The sequence below is a fragment of the Heterocephalus glaber genome, unplaced genomic scaffold (genome assembly GCF_053883595.1).
Source record: "Heterocephalus glaber isolate CG9 unplaced genomic scaffold, H.glaber_assembly_v1.0 deba00001509, whole genome shotgun sequence".
Classification (NCBI taxonomy): Eukaryota; Metazoa; Chordata; class Mammalia; order Rodentia; family Bathyergidae; genus Heterocephalus; species Heterocephalus glaber.
The window spans coordinates 55,025,029-55,047,438 of NW_028258325.1; the positions used below are offsets into that span (position 1 = coordinate 55,025,029).

Consider the following 22,410-nt stretch of genomic DNA (forward strand, 5'->3'; position numbering starts at 1 on the left):
TTGAACTGATTATTTCTTCACTGATACTAAGTAGTGAACGGAAAGTACACTAAGTCAGAAGCACAGGTAAAAACAGTACTTTTCAGTGTGGCTCTTGAAGACAAATTCTGTAACAAGTTAAAAAAAAATCCTTAGCTTACCTCACAACAGATTGCAAAATTACTAGATAAATACCAACAGAATGTGAAACCCTCTCTCTAAAGTGAAAAATCACTGGTAAGTAATTGGTTAACATCACAATCTGTAGGAAAACTTCTTTTATTCACTATTCTTTTCATATCACAGTTCTGCAAGTTTGAATTTTACTTAATTGAAAGTCTGAAATTCATTTCAAAACTAACTCTCAAAGGCACTTCAGTATGAAGAGTGAAAAACCAACATATTTTAAATGATCTGTAGGTCAAATTATAATCTCCAGTAACCCACCACAGTAAGGAAAACAATGCACTTAGCTAAACTATTTTCATAGAATCATTATATCTCAGAGTAGTACCTTTCCTAATTTCATCCAGTATTTATTAGACACTTTACTTTGTCCATATGTTAATATAAATTGAATATAATTTTAGAAACATTTATATTCAGAATCATCTTATTTAAATAAGATGGAACATTTCCATTAAATTTTAGTTATGAAATCTGCAGTTTAAATTGCTTGAAAGATTTCTCAAATAATAACAGCCTATTTGAATATTATTTTAACTGTTTCTGAACTTAATAATTAGCATACAAAGAGAACTAAAATTGTTCATATAGTGTGTACCTAAAAAGTTGATTATGAGATATTTACAGTGAAAATTTCAGTAAGCTGTATGTGTTATACTATCAGATATTCTGAAATAGAAAACACATTTATTTTTATTTCAAAGTCCGAATTTCTCTTTCTACAGGAAATAAAATGGAACTATGATGATATTTAAATGGTTACAAGCATAAATATAACTACTGAAGATGATAAACATCAGTTATCCTAACAGGTACTATTTGCTTTAAAAACAAAGACCAACATTAATTTCTACCTAACATTTATTAAGACATAACTGTTGAGGAATAAACATAAAAGTAATGAGAAATTTACCTAGTACTTAGGGATTTAGCTTTTTAAAAAATGGCATTTAAATGAAGGAACCCCACAACAAAGAGTTGACATTTTCTCTTTTGCCAAAACAATCCCTACGATGATTATATTTAGGTTGAATTCTTTGAATTTGGCCAAATATGTTCAACCTCACATACTTCAATGTAAAAGTCATTTCAGTCACAAAAATTGCTTAAGATGGAAATATAAGCATTATTGCTAATTAAAAACTTTTAGCTTATTTAATTATAACACATTGTGGAGAAATTTTAATTTGAGGTCAACTTCTCGGAAAAAGGTAAAACATAGCCAAAATTCATCTAGTTTAGAAAAATGTCAAATGTCTGCTTTTTTTCGCTCCCAACTGTAAAATACTTGCATTTATCAACTTTCACCTAAATCTATAAAAATGAACCAGTTTGATTTTTTTCTTTTGTTCTAATTCTGCTGCTAATAGCTCCTCAACGTTTAGGTGGGGGCACATACTGACAAAATTAAAAAGAAACTCAAACTCAGGGAAAGCTCTAGAGTAGACATAAAAAGTAAAAGCTTGGACTTAATGTATAACTAAAAACTTCCAGTGCCCTAATAGTATGTTTGATGTGTGAACAAAGTAGAACCATGTGAAGTACTTTTGATTTAATTAGCTTCATTAAAATTTTAGTTTTTCTTTTGCTAGACTATTTCAGTAGACTTACAACATTTTATTGTTCATATTTTATGTATATTTCAGAAAAAATATTAAAAGGAGTTGAAAATGTAAATTCATTTCTGAAGAGCCAAAGGCAAAAAGTTCATGACCTTCATCTAAATATCAATTAAGCCACGAAGGGATCATACACAGTATTTGTGGTTTTTTGAATGCAAGCAAAAGAGACACACACACACACACTCACAATAGCCTATTTTGAGAAATGGATATGAATTAATGTTCTTTTCAGACACAGTATTAGAAATTCACATACATCCTGACAGAGGAATCGTGAAGCCTGCCTATGGGCTTTAACCCTAAGAGAGTGCTAAGCTAGATCCTTGCCACCAAACCACAGGCCCTCTCCTGTTCCCAAACAGCAAATATACAAAAAGGGAGGCTCACACTTAGGCCAAAAAGAGAAAGATCATGGCTGGATCACTTCTAAAAAAATATTAACTAGAAATTAAAGATATTGAAAAGACAATTCAATACAAGGTTGTCTTACCTTAACACACCAGCCTATTGTCTGGCCTGTATTTTTCCTATTACCTGGAGACTCTTTCAATCTCACTGACCTAAACAATTGTTTGAAACTGCACTGTAACCAGAGTCCATCGCTTAAAATCAAATGCATCTTTCCAAAAGTGTATATTATAGTAACATTTACTCATTTGACGCGGAATTATTTGTCAATAGTAATCATCTAACCTATAAAACAATCAGTCTTGGGATCAACAGAAAGATTTTCAGTAATGTGAAGTTAATATCAATGATTAATGCGAGGAATTCTGAAAATGTTACACTGACTATAAAATTCAGACACTATGAAATTCAGATAAAATTTCAATTTGTGAATATATGATAAGATGGAGTCTAGAATGTCTATTCAGGGTTAGATATAAGCAGTAAACTTCCCGGAGTGTTTGTGAATATCTCTAAGAGCAAATACGCCTTCCTAGGTAGGACTTACTATTGTTAAACAAGGAAAGTTATAGAAGGTGAAAGTTGTGAAAAAGGATGGATTCACATTTTTTCCTATTTATTTTCTGGTTTTTGTTTCATTTGCTATAGATTTTGCTTATGGTTAAACTCTGAAAGTATTGTCAAAAAGCAAACAAATATGTAAATGTGTTACAGTCCCAGAAGTATATGAAAAACTAAAAAAAACAAAAGCATGAAAAGTATTGGTAAATGTCCATTCATACACTACAGATATTTATGTTCAATATCTATCTATACTGATTATGTGGGCATTAACTATGTTATTAATGATAGTGAAGTATATTCATAAACAAGCAACATAACAGCTGCAGTAGAGCAGTGGATAACAACTAGATGTTATATAAAACTGAAAGGCGGTTTGTCACCCCTAGTGCTCCATGCACTTGACATATTTCCTATATTCTTTCTGAATGACCTTCTTAATGACCTTGTGGGTCAGTGGAGCAGGTTAGAACAAGATGAAAGTGCCCTTTACTCATAATTATGTGATCAAAAACTGGGTTAGAAAGAAGAAAAAAACAAGTTTGATGTGAAAAGGAAAGTAGATATTCCAAAGTCATATTTGGCTGTCAAGAACACTAAAGCAAAGCACAAAATAAAAGGAAAAATTGCAAATCTGTGTTTCAGATTTACAGCTAAGGAAAAAAAGATTCTTTAAGTCATGAATGATAATAAAGATTCAAATTTTTCAATGCTTACACAAGAAGACTGAAATGTGATGAAGACTGTATTGAGAAGATTAAACACTATGTCTGTTTTGGGGGGAATGTCAATTGAAGCTAACAGGCTCTATCATGCGGTTTCTTCAAACTGGTGAAAGTTAGCGTCACCTAGAATCCGTGGGGTTCCTTACTTGTGCATGCCATTGTGGGTGGATCAGATTCCCTCCTGAAATAATCCTTTTCACAGACACAAGAGGTGGAAGCTTCCTCATGGGTGTAACTGTGAGGTGGGCATTTGCTGCAGGTCTGGCTGTGAGGTGAGGCTTTGAAGAACCCCGGTCTGCACACTGTCAAAAGAAATGAGAGACTGAGCTTTTCCCAGGCATGGAAGCAGTGTTTCTCTTGCAAATCAGGTTTTATTTTGACGAGTACACATAGATTAGAGACATGACAATCTTTGCATCATTTCAGATTTTTTTCATAAGCTTCTGGATCATAAGTACCAGACCATCCAGATAATCAAATAATTAAAGTATTCAAATTAATCATCTATTGAGTGTACGTATTTTAATGAAATAAATAGCTAGAGGAGCTTATAATAAATAATATATATAAAGGCAAATACTTATATATGTAAGATTGAAGCAGTGCTTTGGTAGAATTTTGCTTTATTAATACTGCAACTATATTAAAAATGTAAAATATCTCATAATCTAGAAAGGTATGATACATAATAGCTGCTCAAAATTTTGATATTAAATTGATAAATTTTGATATTAAATTGATACATATTAGGTGCTGAAAGCTCCCCAAATCCTGTGAGATTGGGAGAATGCATAGATGAGCTAGTATAAACCAGGCTTTCTGGCACATTCTGCAATCCCAGCACTCTTGGAGGCTGTGACAGGGAAACTGCAGGTTCAAGCTGAGCCTGGGCAGTCTAGGAACCTAGGGAGACCTTGTCTCAAAATGGAAAAGGAAAAAAGCAGGAGGGACTGGGATATAATACAGCTCAGTGCAATGGCCCTGAGTTCAATGCCCAGTACTGAAAAAAAAAGATGAAAAGAGAAATGAATAAATAAGTAAACAAATAAGTACACAATCTGGTATATCATTCGTAGTATACTGATTATGGGAGGAGTCAGATTTTAGGCATTTGTTGTACATTATACTCATTTTAAAATATTTGTCTGAGATTCTTGCTAACAATATTTATCTAGTGTGATGTCAGTAATACTTATATACTGTACACATCGCAATGCTTGTCAAAAGGAGAAATTACATCTTGTTCAGTTTTGCAATCACGCCAATTGTTCCACTGTGTGACCACAACACATGTTCAGAAAAGGTCATGGAATGCAGCAATGAATAAATTCAATGGTGTGAAGAGCGTTACTGGCCTATTTAGGGTCAAGTGGAGAACACATTTGCTGGTATTTGCGTTAACTTTTCTCAGTTGGTGGTCAGGTAAGCGAGGGTTCATGAAGTGCCTCTTTTCATCTGTGGCTTCCACAGACATTCATATTTTTCTTCTCAATAGATAAAAAAGCCAAACTTCACTATTTTTATTGCTCATTCTGGGCTAATTACAGGCTACCAGAATGATATTTTAAGTAGTTTTCAGGGCTTATTTTACATAAAGCTAATCAACTATATTTCTTTTATCTTCAAAATTCACTACGTACACTAGAGTATTTATTCAAGCATCAATGCACATTTGCTGAAGCTCAAAGCCAAATTCATATTCCAATAGAAATTTCTGATAGACATAATGAGCTGGGGCTAATTTCCATGTGCTATAAATGATCTCAGGTTTTAGTAATCCACGCTAAGGCTTTCTGCCATCACCATGAATAATCAGGAATTGGGAAAAATCAGTAAGTACTTTTTTCAGGAGATCTAATTACGGTGATAGTAAAGCCTTAATGCTCTTATAGATTCAGAGAAAATGAGAAAGTATTCAAAAGATAAAGAAAGCTTTTTGATAGTATTAGGGCCATTCTTGTAGTTAAATGATTAGGAGAAGTTTTAAAATATTATTTTCTCATAATAGGATTGCTGTAGGAGCCAATACCATACTTAGAAAAGTTATCCAATTTTTCTCCTTTTATCCTTTTAATATAACCACTCTCACTTTAAACTCTATTTTTCCAAGGGATGAAGTATCTATCCACAGGTTATGCATATTTGGAATTCATTTATCATCCATGAAATACTCTTTTCTATATATTGAGTGCATTTCAATTTAAAAACTATATGACTTCATGTACAACACTCTTGTTCAGATCTCCCATGATAGATCTGGAGAAAGGAAATAATACAAATCCAATGAAAATATAGATAATAGTTTAATAATTATTTTTCTTTTGGGTTTTTGAGACAGGGTCTCACTAAGAAGTTCAGCCTGGTCTTGAACTCACTACGTATCTGGCCTTGAACACATGGTGATCTTCCTGCCTCAGCCTCTAAAGTGCTGGGATTACAGGTCTGCACCACCACACCTGGCAGTAAAATTTTTGTTTCTCACCAGGTGTGATTGGCCAGAAACTGCTTGGTAATGGGTTACAGAGGTAACAACTGTGTCATTACTGGTTCAGAAGTGCTGCATCAATAATTATAAAGACGATTATGCTGGGAAAGAGATGGGAGTGAACACAAACCACCCAGTTTAAGCAAAATCATAAAAGAATACTTTCCTTAGGAAGTGAGTCTCTGTTGAGATTTGAAAGATTAGGTAAATTATTTGAGTAGGAGTTTTGCAGTGTCCTACAGGGAAAAAAATCCTTTCAAAGGACCATGTGAGGTGAAGAATACTAAAGATCTGAACAGGAAGACAGGTGAATAAAGTAAAAGAGACAAATTAATACACAGCAAATGGCACCATTTCACAAAACCTAGAATAGACCGTCCCCAAATTAATGATGGTTCAATTTGCAAATTTTCAGTTTTATGAGGGAATGAAAGTGATATGAATTCAATAAAAACTGTACTTTGGGTTTTTAATTTTGAACTTTTGCAGGCGAGTGATCCATGCCAGCCATTCCCCACCACACCGAGTGGGCAACAGCAGTGCTCCCAGCTGGCCAGCTCTGTGCCCTGTCCCAAACAGGCATTGTGTGAGACAACTGTGACCAACCACAGGCTCATGTAAGCGTTCTGAGTTTGCTTCAGACAAGCTAGGTGGAGCTATGGACTTGGCATTTTTGACTTGCATTTTTGACTTATGATGTTTTCAACTTACAATTAGTTATTCAGGAGATAAATCCACTGAAAGAAAAATGTATTTGAGACTTCATTTTACAGGTAAAGGAAAGTCATTATAGATTTCAATGAATTAAAATTTAATATACTTACAGTAACTATAGTTTTAGTAGGTAAATAATAAGATCAAATTGGTAATTAGGAGATAATTGAAGAATGGGAATGGATTAGAGAAAGCAAGATCTTTTTGTTTTTATGTTTTTTAATTACATTGGTCCAAGAACAGATACTGATAGGTAAGAAGAGCCATTCTGATGTTGATAGATAAAGGTAGGAAACTCTAAGCAATGAAAATGAGACAACATCAACTAGATCTCATCATACACTGAGTCAAAAGAGTGTGTAGGAAGTCTTAAAAATGACTCTACCTAAAATGTACCAATGATTAGAATGAATAATTGATAATGCAAAATAGGAAGAATAGGTCCAAAGGGGTAGGGGAAGTGGGAGGGGCAGGGGAAAGGAAAGAAGGGAAAGGAAAAATGATGAGAAATGGAAAAAATGGAAACAAAGTCTTTGTAAATAGGGAAGGGTGGAGGGGTGAAGAAAGTGCAAGGATTGGGGAAAAAACAAGAACCAAGATACATCATGTAAAGGTACAGTTCCCAACGAGAAATGTAAATGTATTGTACACCTACAATGTACCAATAAAAGAATTTTTTAGAAATGACTCTAAAATGTTTGGAAAGAACTGCATAGAAAATATCAGTGTCATTTTCTCAGTTTAGAAAACACTAGATTAGAAATATCTTTTGGGGAAGATAATGAATAATGTTGAATGCATTATTTAATTTGAAGTAGTTAAAGAAATAGACCATTCAGTTGAATACTAACCAAGAAAAATATCACAAACTATGGTTTTCAAATCGTACATCCAAATCATAACTCCCAATCCCAACTAGTCCAATTTCATTGGACTACAGAAAAGTGGCTTAGTTGTTCCCTTAGTTTACTTCAGTCTCTCACAGCAATGTGATTAGTTTGGAACTGCTCCTCTTTCTCACACTACTTACAAGCCGTTTCTCTGTTACTACTCAGTTAATGCACTTGTCTCTGTATTGAGAAACTGAAGTCATTAAAGGTGAAAGGGAAGAACTTTCTTATTTTCCACTAAATTTACAAACCTATATGCAGGTGTACTCATCCTCCCTACTCTTCTATTAAAATGCAAGTGTGTCACAACTTATATTAAAGAAAAATATCTTTGTTAGTTGTTCATTAGTATACGTTTGTGATACATAATAATTACATTCATCTTGGGGAGATCTTAACCCTTTTTTCTTCCCCTTTCCCTCCCCTCGCTCCCATCTCTACCAGTCCCCAGGTACCCTTCTCTGTCTCCACTAAGTCTACTTCCTTGTTTCAACCATCTTTCATTTTATACTTTAAGTTATTCTTGTTTTAGATTTCCCATGCAATTATTAACTTTCCATGTCTGATTTATTTCACTAGCACTATGGTCTTAAGGTGCATCTATTTTCCTCCAAATGTCTCAAATTTATGGTTCTTTATGGCTGAGTCATACTCCACTGTGTATATGTACACATTTTCTTCATTCATTCATCTGTTGATAGAAATATGTGAGATAAAAACTTTAAGAGATCTTTTCACAGCAGCATGGAAATGGATTGCAGAGAGCAAGAATAGAATCAACTGACCCTTTTTGATCAAGTGAAAATAAAACAAACAACAAAATTATCCTCCTAACTTGATGTTGTACTCTCTAGATCTACCAGACAGTTTTGTTTTCCCTGCAGAACATTTCCTTGAGTCACTTTTCCGTACATGTATCTATAGATCCCTGTCCTAGAGCCTGGTGACCCACTCGACTGAAACTGCTTTTAAAGTGGCAGTTATGTTGCCAAGAACTTCTCAAAATGTGACTCCTCCTCCCTGTTGGGAAACTCAGATATTTTCCATTGTAAAATTCCAACATAGAACACAAGTTTCCACACAGTATTGAAAAACTCTTCACATTGGCTCTCCCCTTACATTCATTGTCTCCACCCATACTAGCCTACACATAATTCTCTGCCTCTTAACACTGCAGGAAAAGCATTCCAGACAAACAGACAAGTAGAAATGAAATACTTTTTAAAAAAATAAACAAATACCAAAAGATTTAGATTTATTCTGAAAGCACATGAAAGACACTGGGTAGAATTGTTTTTGCTGTTGTTTTTGTTGTTGTTATTGTTTGAGTGGACACTTCCTGTTCACAATGTGACAAGTATGTTTGGATTGCAGTGAGGAAATAAAAATGGTTGTTCACACTCATGAAGCCACAACATATTAGAGATCACCAAAGACAGATAATTATCAATAAAAGAAAGTTAGTTTTTTGCATTTAATTAAGAGTATTTAACCAATAATTATTTAGTAAGTAGTAAAGGCTCTCTAAATTTCTACTCAATATGTTTCATTCAATACAGGGAGCTTCTAGCGAACACTGCTTTCACATGATGCTGTGTATAATTCATTTGTACCTCGGTTCACTAACTTAATTCATTCCACCGTCTCAGGAAGATGTCACCTGCTTATTCCGGCAGGGAAGATGACTGTGGTCCTGTTCATCAACCAGTGGGATGTTCACAAATGGAAGCAAAGTTCTGCAGAATGCTTCTGTTTGTGAACCAAATTGTTTATGAGCAGAAGTGTTGATGAACCGAGGTCCTGCTGTTCAGATATTATTTGGAAAACACTATTCAAGTCCATTTAAATTAATCAAGAAGTAGGAAAAAACAAATAAATTTTATATTGGCATGTTTTATAAGGCTATTCTGGCAATTCTCGCGACAGAAAGAAAATAATTTTAATAATCATTTCTATTTATTCTGAGCTCATTTTAAAGGCTGTCTCTGTCAGGATGCATGGGATAATCCCCCTGATTACATTTCTGGCGTGATTTAGACTTTCAATTTATTTAGCATCTTTCTTACGGAAGATAGCAAATTTTGATCATAGTTTTTATTTGTGCAGATTCTCATCATCCACCAACTAGTACATGCTAAACAATGAAAACTGTTCATTTAATACTTTTCACATGTAAGGTATTTCTTTGGCCTAAGAAAATTTTCATCAGAAAACGTTAGTTTAAATGGTACTTTTGTGTCCTGGGGATCTAATGGCACCACAAGAACTTTATTGTTTTCTATGGTGTTTAAAAAATGAACTTGCAAAAATGTTACTGGACTTATCTAATTATGCTTTATTAAATATAGCAGAAAATCATTGAGAACAAGATTTTTACTAGAGTTCTACTATAGGTCAAATACCAAAAGATATAAGCTATGTCAAATTTGCTTTTTAAATAGATTCTTCAAAATAATATATTTAGAAAACAGTTTACATCAAATGTAAAGGACGTGTTTGTTAAGAATAGCATAATAGAAAATGCTATAGAAATATTACTTTTAAATATTATAAGATCATTATGTAAACCAAAATCAGGCATAAACAGCTTATTTATCCTTATAACTAAAGTGTCTTCTCAGTACAGTAGGTTTTTGTGTTTAACACAATGATAAAATTACAAAATGTTCACACTAAGAATTTTAAGAATTAGCAATAGCTCTGGAATGACAGCAAAAAGAAAACACTAGACTCGGTGACTAATTACAATATAAGTTTAAATGACTGAAGTTAAAATACAACACCAGACAACAAAATTACTATTGATTATATGTTAAGTTTCTCTACTTATATATTTTTAATTTAGGCACAATAAATATTGATGAATATCTAAATATATTATACATTTCTAACGAAAGAATAAAATTAATTAGATTACATTTTCACAAAAACTCATTCATACAAAACAGGTAATGAAGAAGATCTTTGTGTCATGAACTTTACCAGAAATGGAACATATAAATATAATTAAAATACTCTTTTTTTATGTTGTTGTTAAATTCTTTCATTGGTACATTTTAGGTATACAACACAATTACATTTCTCATTGGGAATTGGACCTTTACATAATGCATCTTGGTTCTTTTTTTTCCCCATTCCTAGCCTTCCCTTCACCCCCTCCACCCTTCCCTATTTACAAAGACTTTATTTCCATTTTTTCCATTTCTCATCATTTTTCCTTTCCCTTCTTTCCTTTCGCCTGCCCCTCCCACCACCCCTACCCCTTTGGACCTTTTCTTATTTTGAATTATCGATTATTCATTCTAATCATTGGTACATTTTAGGTATACAATATAATGACTTTTATCACTGGAAATTTGCAACTTTACATAATCTCTCTTGGTGCTTATTTTTCACCCTTGTCCAGACCTCCCTTCAACCTCTCCATTCCTCCCTATTTACAAAGATTTTGTTCCTATTTTTCCATTTTCTAATATTAATCCCATTCCATTCTATTTTTTCCCCTACCTCTCCCACTTCCTTCCCCTTTGCCCCTTTTCTCCCTATTTCACATTACCTATTATAAATTTTAGTCCTTATTTATATTTTCAGTTTCTCACACCAGAGAAACTATTCAGTATTTATACATGTGTGCCCTATTTAAGAGTATTGCCTCAATGTGGATCCACTTAGCTACAAATGTCTCCAATTTCTCATTTTTATGGCTGAGTAGTACTCCATTTTATTAAAAAAAAACACATTTTCTTTATCCAGACCCAGTTGATGGGCATTTGGGCTGTTTCCAAATTTTAGCTATCACAAACTGTGCTGCTATGAACATAGGTGCACATATATCACTGTGGTATGATTCTTTTAATTCTTTGGGGAAGATCCCCAGCAGTGGAATAGCAGGGTCAAATGGAACTTCCAGTCCTAGTTCTTTGAGGTATCTCCATACTGACTTCCACAGTGGCTGCACCAGTCTACACTCCCACCAGCAGTGGAGCAGGGTTCCTCTTTCTCCACAGTCCCACTAGCATTTGTTATTGGTTGATTTCATGATAGCAGCCATTCTTTCTGGAGTCAGGTGGAATCTCAGCATTGTTTTCATTTGTATCTCTCGAATGACCGGTGATGTTGAACTGGTCATGTATTTATATGCTATTTCTACTTCTTTGTCTGAGAAATGTCTGTTCAATTCAGATGCCCATTTTCGGATTGGGTCTTTAAATTTGGGAGGTCTGATCTTTTTAAGATCTTTATAGATTCTAGATGGCAGACCATTGTCTGAGGAAAAGAAGGTGAAGATTTTTTCCCACATTGTGGGTTGTTTCTTCACACTGCTGATGGTTTCTCTTGCTGTGCAGAAGCTTTTTAATGAGAAGAGATCCCATTTGTTGATTGTTTGTGCTAGTTCATGGGCAAGTGAGGTTTTGTTCATAAAATCTTTTCCTACACCAATGCCTTCAAGGGTTCTACCTAACCTCTGTTCCAACTGGTTCAGAGTTTCTATTTTAATATTTAGATCTTTAATCCATTTTGATTTTAGTTGAGTGCATGGTGAGAGATATAGGTCTAGTTTTAATCTTTGGCAAGTTGAAGCCCAATTTTTCCAGCACCATTTATTGAAGAGGCTATCTTTCCTCCAGTGAGGGTGTTTGGCTCCTTTGTTGAAGATGTGATGGCTGAGTGTGTCTGGCATTGTTTCTGCATCTTCTAATCTGTTCCACTGGTCCTCAGGTCTGTTTCTTTGCCAGTACCATGCTGCTTTTATCACAGTAGCTTTGTAGTATAGTTGCAGGTTGGGGATTGTGATATCCCCTGCCATGTCTCTGTTACCTAGAATTGCTTTTGCTATTCTGGGTCTCTTCTTGTTCCAAATGAATTTTTGATTGTTTTCTCAAGGTCAGTGAAGTATGCTGCTGGGATTTCAATTGGGATTCCAGTGAATCTATATAGAAGTTTTGGAAGTATGGCCATTTTCACTATATTGATCCTTCCTATCCAGGAGCAGGAGATGTTTGTCCACTTTGTGATATCATCTGCAATCTCTCTATTCAGACTGCTATAGTTTTCAGAGAAGAGGTCTTTGATTTCTTTCATTAGGTTGATTCCTAAGTATTTCAGTTTCTTGGATGCTATTGTGAAAGGAATTATTTGGCCTATTTCTCTCTCAGTGAGTCTGTCATTTGTGTAGAGGAAAGCTATTGATTTTTGTGTGATGACTTTGTAACCAGCTTCTTGAATGAATTTGGTTATTAAGTCTAGAAGACTTTTGGTGGAGTTCTTGGGGTCTTCTATATAGAGTATCATGTCATCTGCAAATAATGACAATTGGACTTCTTCATTACCTATCTTTATTCCTTTTATTTCTTTCTCTTGTCTAATTGCCATGGCTAATGTTTCCAGAACTATACTGAACAAGATTGGTGATAGTGGACATCATTGTCTTGTTCCTGATTTTAGTGTGAAGGATTTCAGTTTTTGACCAGTCAGTATGATATTGGTTGTTGGTTTTTCATAGATGGCTTTTGTCAGTTTGAGGTAGAGACCATCTATTCCAATTTTTTGTAGGGTTTTTATCATAAATGCATGTTGGATTTTGTCAAATGCTTTTTCTGGGTCTATGGAGATAATCATATGGTTTTTGTCCTTGGCTCTATTGATATAGTGTATTACATTGATTGATTTACATATGTTAAACCGTTCCTTGCATCCCAGGGATGAATCCCACTTGGTCAGGGTGTATGATCTTCTTGATGATCTTCTGCATTGTATTTGCCAGTATCTTATTTAGGATTTTTACATCTATGTTCATTAGTGAGTGTGTTCATTGGGCTATAGTTCTCCTTTTCGGTTGGGTCTTTCTCTGCTTTGGGGATCAAGGTGATGCTTCCTTCCAGGAATGAATTTGGGAGTATTGCTTCCCTTTCAATTTCATTGAAGAGTTTAAACAGTAGTGGCAGCAGTTCCTCTCTAAATGTCTTGTAGAATTCAGCAGTGAAGGCATCAGGGCCCGGGCTTTTCTTAGGTGATAAGTTTTTAATTATGTTTTCCATAACATTGGTTGATATTGGGTTGTTCAGAATTTTTAGGTCTTCTTCGTTCAACTTTGTTTATTCATATGTATCTAGGAATCTGTCTATTTCTTCTATGTTTTCCATCTTATTGGTGTATAGGTTCTGGAAGTAGGTATTGATGATCCTCTGGATTTCTGCTGAGTCTGTTGTAATTTCACCCTTTTAATTCCTAATTGCATGGATTTGGGCCTTTTCTGTCCTTTTTCTGATAAGATTGGCTAAGGGTTTGTCAATTTTGTTGATTCTTTTGAAGAAACAATTCTTGGCTTCATTGATTTTTTGTATCATTCTCTTAATCTCCATTGCATTGATTTCTCCTCTGATCTTTATAATTTCCACCCTTGTATGAGCTTTGGGGTTGTCCTGCTCTTCTTTTTCTAGAAGCTTCAGGTTCAGCCTGAGGTTGTTTAATTGGGCTTGTTCTGTTTTCCTAATATACGCATTCACTGCTATGAATTTCCCTGGTAAGACTGCTTTCATTGTGTCCCATAGATTCCTATATGTTTTATTGTCATTGTCATTTAATTGAAGGAACTGTCTGATTTCTTCTTTAATTTTCTCTGTGACCCATTGGTTATTCAGAAGCGTGTTGTTCAATTTCCATGTGTTTATGAAATCTTTCCAGTTTCTTTTGCTATGGATCTCCAATTTCATCACACTATGGTCTGATAATATACAGGGGATAACTTCAATTCTTTGCACTTACTTAAATATGTTCTATGTGTGAGTATGTGGTCTATTTTGGAGAATGACCCATGTGCAGCTGAGAAGAATCTGTATTCTGATTTTGTGGGGTGGAAGACTCTGTAAACACCTGGTAAGGTCATTTGTTCAAGAGTTCGATTGAGTTCTAGTATTTCATTGCTTATTTTTTGTCTAATTGATCTATCTATTTGTGACAGTTGGGTATTGAGTTCTCCCCTACAATTATATTAGGGCATATATAACTTTTATGTCCGTTAGTATGTGTTTTATATAGTTGGGTGCACTAGTGTTTGATGCATAGATATTTATGATTGTCATCTCTTCCTCTTGGATTGTTCCCTTTACAAGGATGTAGTGTCCTTCTCATCTCTCTTAATCAGTGTTGGTTTGAAATCTACTTGATCTGCAAAGAGGATAGCTACTCCTGTTTTTTTTTTGGTTTCCCGTCACATGGAGTATTGTTTTCCACCCTTTAACTTTCAGTCTATGAGTTTTCTTTTTAATTAAGTGTGTTTCTTGTATGCAGCATATTGTTGGATTTTGCTTCTTAACCCATTCTGCCATCAGTCTATTTCTTTTGATTGGTGAATTGAGAACATTAGCATTGATGGTTATAACTGAAATGTATTGACTTGTCATTGCCCTGACTTTTTCTTTTTGTTGGGTTCTCCCCCTTTACATTTAATTTCTTGTCATACCAGATGGATTCATTCTGCTTTGCTTCCTGGGGTTGTGATCCTCAATGTCTGTTCCTAGGATATTGTATAAAATTTTTTGTAGTGCTGGCTTGGTATTCTTGAAGTTCCTAAGGTGCTTTTTTTCATGAAAGTATCTTATTTCTCCATCCATTTTGAAACATAGTTTTGCAGGGTACATCAATCTGGGTTTGAGGCTGTTTTCCTTTAGGGCTTGGAATATTTCACTCCAAGGTTTTCTTGCCTTGATGGTTTGTGTTGAGAAGTCTCCTGTGATTCTGATGGGCTTTCCTTTGTATGTGATGTGTTTCTTTTCTCTAACTGCTTGTAGAACTTTGTTCTTCTGTTGAGTTTCTGGAATCTTAACAATTATATGTCTATGTGAAAAATTTTTTTGATCAAAGCTATTTGGAGTCCTATATGCCTCACTTATCTGTATGTGAAGTTCTTTTCCCCTCCTTGGGAAGTTTTCTGCCATTACTTCTGTGAAGAGTTGTTTTTTTTTTATGTCATCTGCACTCTCTCCTGTTTCTTCTTGGACTCCAATCCATCTTATGTTATTCTGCTTTGCATTGTCTAGCAGCTGCTGGATTGATTTCTCATGTTCCCTTATAATTTTGAAGCAATTTTTCTTTTCCTGGTCATTAATTTCAATCTTATCTTCTATATCTGAAATTCTGTCCTCACATTGGCTCATTCTGCTGTGTAGACTTTCAAAGGAGTTTTTCATCTCCTGGAAATCTATTTGCATCTGTTTTATGGATTCCATTTCTTTCCTATGTTAGGATTCCATCATGTTCCTCAGCTCCTCTCTAGATTTATTAATCATGTCTTTCACTAGGAGCACAATTTCTCCTGTTATCTGAGAAATTATTTCTGATTTCATTTTTTCTAGATCCCCTTTTGTTGCCAGTTTTGTGGGTCCAGGTGGTTGAATATCAGAGTGTTCCATCTCATTTCCCTTTGGGGTTGCTGTAGATGATCTGGAAGTATGATTTTGAGACTTATTTACGTGTTTTCTCATTTCGACTGGGGGACAGGGTGGTGCTGTTGGTGCCCTCGCAGATCATCTCCTCTGAGCTTGGAGAGGTGGAACAGGGGCTGTGGGTGGCAGTAGGGATGGTGGCCCAGAAGCCCCTTCCTCTGGGCGGGGAGCGGTGTGACAGAAGGTGTCCCAAAATCCCTTTCCTGTGGGCTGGGAGCAGCAGGAGGGATGGTGGCTGGGAAGCCCCTTCCTCTGGACCAGGATCAGTGGGACAGCGGCTCAGAAGCCCCTACCTCTGGGCTGGGAGCAGCGGGAGAGATGGTGGCCCAGAAGCCCCTTCCTCTGGGCCGGGAGTGACAAGAGGGATGGTGACTGGGAAGCCCCTTCCTCTGGACCAGGAGCAGTTGGAAGGTGGCTCAGAAGCCCCTACCTCTGGGCTGGGAGCGGCGGGAGGGATGGTCTAAAATACTCTTATTGACAGTGGCAATCATATAGCTGTTTTCTGGCACATATTTAGACATTTCTTAGTTTTTAATGATGTTAATATATCAATTTTAAAAGACATTCAATTTAATTTAGCATTCACTGTGTATTGTGATAAAAATGTATATGATACAAAAAATGACATATATAGAGAAGAAATATATATACAAAGAGTATGTGTGTATGTATATGTACATATATATGTATCTCAATATATAATATGATCAGACTTAAGGTGAACCACAAGTAACAGATCATATGTGTGTATGCATACATATAAACATGTATATTCTAATTTCTTCTAATTATAAAAATAGGTGTCATGTAAAATTTTTAATATTACTTTCAAATTTTAATAATTCTAAACCTATATTTTTAAGAAAGTATTTTAACAGATAATATCAACATTCATTTCATCTTTTTTTAAACTTTTTTGGTACCAGAGATCAAACTCAGCACCTTGTGCTTGCCAGGGAGGTGCAGTGCCACTGAGCTACATCCCCAGCTCTCAACATTCATTTCTAATACTGACTTTTTTCATAGCAAAAGTAAGAGTTCAGAGAACAGCAGAATATCTTTAAATTTATTAAAAATGTATACACCCAGTATCACTTTCTACTTTACCCATAAGACTATAATACATGTGCATATATATGTATTATATATATATATATATATGCTTTATAACAAACAGAAAAGTTAGAAAATACTTAAAATTTAAAATATGTAGAAGAGAATATGTATATATATGATACATTCAAAAAATAATCTAGGAAAATTTTTTATACTGCTGCAGCAAAATATGTCAATTTGATTTTTTAACTTATGAATCATCCTCTGACAAATGATATGACTTGAGAAAAAATTGTTACGATAAACTAATTTCAATTTTACAAGTCTAAATACAGAATATGTAAAGTAACTTGAGGAAAGACCTTGCTCGTTGAGGGGACAGTATATCTCTCTACTTTGGCAAACAGACACACTTGAGATATAGTAATTAAATATAAAGCTCTTTTCACTGGGATAGATAAACATGTGACTTGCAAAACTTGTAAATAGTTATAAATCATAATATTACTCTTTTATGTTTATCTAATTGAACTTTTGTTAAAATATAAACCACATCATTTCAATAACTTGGGAAAGGCTTGCAAAAAAATCTCTATAAAATATTTATCAGTAAAAACAGAGTCCATGGTATAGCTCAAACAGACTATCTTTTCCCTTCATTAAAGTAATTTTTCCTTGACAGTAAACTGTTATAAATAATTTCAATTATTCAATAATTTCATTTTTTTCAAGATATCTGATGTTTATTCCTCTAGCTTAATCAGAAAAGATATCAAACTTCTTTATAATGCCTATGTTCAGACTTATACTTCTCACTAAATCAAAAACTTGAGAAAATTTATTTATAAAGTTAATATTGTCTGAAATTAAGCAACTAATATTTAATTAAGTGATTTTTCAATACATATTTACATAAATTAAGACATAAATTAAGATACTCTTAAGTTTTCTGACTTCAGTCTAAACAGAAAATTTACAGTAACAAGATGTCAGTTCTAGTACAGATTTTTCTGGTTATATGGCCCTAGGCAAGCCACTTTAGATCTCTGTCTCATATCAAACAGGGGTAATATTACCTTTTTTTAACCTACTTTCTAAATAGGCAGACATAAGATTATGTGGTTGACTTCAGTCTAAACAGAAAATTTACACTAACAAGATTTGAGTTCTGGTACAGATTTTCTGGTTATATGGCCCTAGGCAACAATTTGAATTGATTTTTATACCATACTTTTAATATCTATTGATTAAATACTCCAATGAAAAGATATAGCAATGTTGAATAAAAAAGCAAGACACAACTATATATTGCTTAAAAGAAATTCATGTTTCCTCTAAGAACACACATTGACTAAAAGAGAAACAATGGAATAAAACATTTTATGCCAATGCAATTCAAAGTATAGTAGGAGTAGTCATGCTTATATCTGATAAAATAGACTTTCAATCAAAAGCAGTAAAAAGACAAAAGGAAGATCATTACATAAGAATAAAAGTGTCAATTCAGCAAGAGGATATAACAATTCTAAACAAGTATGTGTCATCACGGGAGTCCCCAAATATATAAATAGTAACAACCCCAAAACAGAGACAGAGCCAATACAATAATAATTGAGGACTTAATACACACTTTCAATCAATGAATACACCATCTAGATAGTCAACCAAGAAATATCAAAATGAAATTTCACCCTGGACCCAAATGGATGTAACCGACAGCTATGGAATGTTCTATCCACCAGCCACAGAACACATATTCTCAGTCTCAGACTGAACATTCTCCTATAACATCAGGCCACAAACAAGCCTCAACAAATCTTTAAAAGATGAATTCATAACACATACATTTTGTGACTACAATAAAATAAAACTAGAAACCAATAACAAAAAAACTTTGGGATTAACTCACTTTTTAACAACTAACAAGTTAAGGAAATTAAACATTTCTCAAAACAAATGAAAATGAAATATGACATAAAAAGTATGGAATTCAACAAAAGGAGTATTTAGAAGGAAATTTGTACCGATCAACATTCACATCAAAAAGCAGAAAGTTCTCAAATAAACAACCTATCATTGCATCTGAAAGGAAAAATCAAGAAGAAACTAAATCCTAAACAGGAAAGAAATTTTATTGATGAAATCAAAAATAAATGAAATAGTGATTGAAAAAAAGCAATAAAAAGATTAACAAAACAAAGAGCTGGCTCTTCAAAAGATAAACAGAGCTAACAAATCCTTGGGTGACAAAGAAAAATAAAGGACACAAAGAAAATTAGAGATGAAAAATAAAATGTTATACTGCTGAACTATTATTTTAAATGTTAGTCTTAGTAAATATTTTCATAACTTTAATTCCAGTAGATACTTAAGGTGCTCTCCAAAAGCAATCAACTTGAATCAGTTTGTGCATAATAACTTCAATAACAATATGTGTAGGGTTTATATGAAAGTGTATGTATATATGCATAATATTTGTAATATGTAGTTACACATTTCCCACTTCAAAAATTTTAAGTCGATGGGCCAGGGATTTAGCTCAGTGGTTCAGCCGCCTGCCTTGCAAGCACAAGGTCCTGAGTTCGATCCCTGGTGCCAAAAAAACCAAAAAAAATTAAGTAGATAAATATTTGAGAGAGAGAAAACATATTTCCATTGTTTACATGAATAGATTTGAAAAGAATACAATGAAAGATAAGGAAAAATTAGTGTAAACTATGTTTGAGTTAAGGATTTTACTTCATTCTCCAATTTTTATGCTTACTACTTCATATATACAGACAAAAGGTATCTACTGAAGAAAAGTGTTAGTGTTGACATCAGCAGGTATTGTATCTACCACAGATGAGTGAATCTTGACATCAGTCAGTATTAGGTGTAATCGTTTGATTGTGTTCTTTTGGTCTTTTGAACAAATAATATTTTTTAAGAATCTTTCACATTTTAAACTCTTCATAAGAAAGAGAGCACCAGCTATCAAACATGTTTGATGAACCCTGTCTTGGTGAAAAATGGGAAATAGAAGTTAAGTCTAATCAAATAAATGATCTTTGAATTTTAAAAAGATAAAGCTTCTAATGCCTTCAATTCTGCTTTCAACTAAAAGAAGCATCTGAAATTTTTTTAAAAATCCAGTTTTATAGTTAATTCTGATTTGTCAACCTGATTGGATTGAGCAATGCTTAGCAGATCAGTGAAGCCCACTTCTGGGTGCATCTAGGTGAATCATAGAGGCAAGCTTTACATACAGTATATAGTCCCTGGCCCCTTTCTGTCCAGAACTGTTCTCCTGATCTGCTTCCCAGCCACCATGAAGTAAACATCTTTGTTCCATCCTGCTCTTCCAACATGATGCTTTGGCCCTCCAGACATCTGACCATGGACTGAATCCCCTGAATCCATAAGCGAAATTAAAAAAATCTCCTCTTTGAAGTTGTGGGTGTTGGGTAGTGTCTGAGCAATAGGAAAGCTGACTGATACACTCGGGAAATTGTATGATTATAAAATACTGAGAAACTGACTCATAAAATTTTTAGAGCACTTAAAATTCAGCACAGTTCTTTACAAATACTTTCAACATATTTTGATTAATTTTCTATCTAAATGCACACTTCTAATATATCTTAGTAAGCAAAATTGTTGCTTACCTTTGTTTTGTAAATTTGAGGAAATTCAGAAAACTGCCTTTCAAAGTGAATTTATTATGTAAAATCAAGTAAAATGGAAGGTTTGTGGATACGTGGTATCTCATCCAAAATTATAATAAAACTTTAATATTTGCTTTTTAATAATATACATATATTATTTTCTCTCAATTAAAATGTACTCAAGTTCTCCACTTAGTTTTCTCTTATAAAGATAAATTTCATGTACACTTTAATTAAATTTGATGACATCTAGGCTTTTGCACTTTGTTTCACATTGAATATCATGAAAAATATAAGCTACATATTTTTTAAATATAATAAAATAATATTGTGTGAGTCTTTAGTATTTTTCCTCATCATTGGAGGCTTCAATCCATGTACTTATGTGTACAACTTTCAGGTTAACATGAATGTTCATTGTCTTGAAATGATATGCACAGTTTAAATATTAAGTTGGGTGATTTATTCCATAATTGAAAGAAAAACTTAACGGTCTGTGTATGTGATTTGAAGCATCCCTTATTTCTAGATTCAGGTAGTGAAACCTGGTTCATTTAACTCAATTCTGTATTGTCATAAAATAAGTCCAGTTATGAGTCATGAAGTTAATATGTTTCAGTTAATAGAATAAAAGCTTCCAAGTAGGGAAAAAACACCTGACACATTAGTAATAAAAGAACAGGAGTAGGCTGCCTTAGGGCTTTGGCCTTGAGGATTAAAGTAGAAATAGTGTTTTTGTTATATACATTTGTACTGGTACACTGCACACTACATCTTAGTTAACTGAATCAGAAAACAATCTTCCCTGTGCAACAAAACTCGATTTACTTTGTTAAAATGGAAAAGTACAGGCTAAATATGTATCATTTTAAAATAAAGAATAAAAAATTGCAAGTATTTTACATGCTCTCATTGCATTTTCTCTTTAACAATCAAACATTGACTATAAAAAGAAAATTTTTTTCATTAAAATCAGAAGAGAATCGCCAAGATTGCTAATTTGAGTTTAATTAAAATCTTAACAACGCAGCTAGTTAGAAAGCATAGTTAGATAAATACAGATAAACTGTAACCAATTTTTCATAAAAGTAACAGCAAATGTTCAACTTTCTTCTTATTTGGAAGAAAGTATACTTGGATGGTAAAAATACGAGCTCTGTTGAAAATCAGTTATCTTTAAATTGTACAATGAGAATTAAAATGAATGAAGCCATTTTGTTAATGTTCGACTAATTTCTATGAAACATTACTCTTTTGAATTGAAAATCAGTAAGCTAGCAAAAGCAACTGGCTAATGTAGTTCATTAAGCTAAAGTGGTCATCTATATGCTCCTAATTTTCAGAGTACAAGTGTCCAACTGGGTCTCAAATTAAACAATTTCAGATGTCAAAATTTAGAGGCTTAATTCTTTATTCACAGAATGAGAAATTCATATGCTAAGTGACTTATAAAAAACTACACTTTAATAACACACCTTACTTCTTAAACTTCATCCAGGCAAACTCTGAAACAAATTTCATAGCATTATATTTTCTGTTATGTGTGTTGATTCTGTTACCTTTTCCCTCTGTTTAATATTATCACTTTAGAATTCAATTATCCCTGGAGATATATATATATATATATATATATATATATATATATATATATATCTTAGTTATCGGGCAATCTCAATTTAAAAACCAGAATGGG

The 22,410-nt window shown here is 33.6% G+C and overlaps 1 protein-coding gene across 10 annotated transcripts in view; it reads right to left on the bottom strand.

The window, feature by feature from the left end:
• Nucleotides 1–22,410, bottom strand: part of Epha5 (EPH receptor A5) — a 360,726-nt gene that overhangs the window by 166,549 nt on the left and 171,767 nt on the right. For 8 of the 10 annotated variants that reach the window (XM_087187714.1, XM_021262293.2, XM_021262292.2 and 5 more), the window contains one exon: nt 3,628–3,783. The exons of the other annotated variants lie outside the window; for them this stretch is intronic. In XM_087187714.1, the coding sequence (XP_087043840.1) occupies nt 3,628–3,783 (156 nt within the window). The remainder of the gene's footprint in view (nt 1–3,627; nt 3,784–22,410) is intronic. 10 annotated transcript variants of the gene reach the window in all.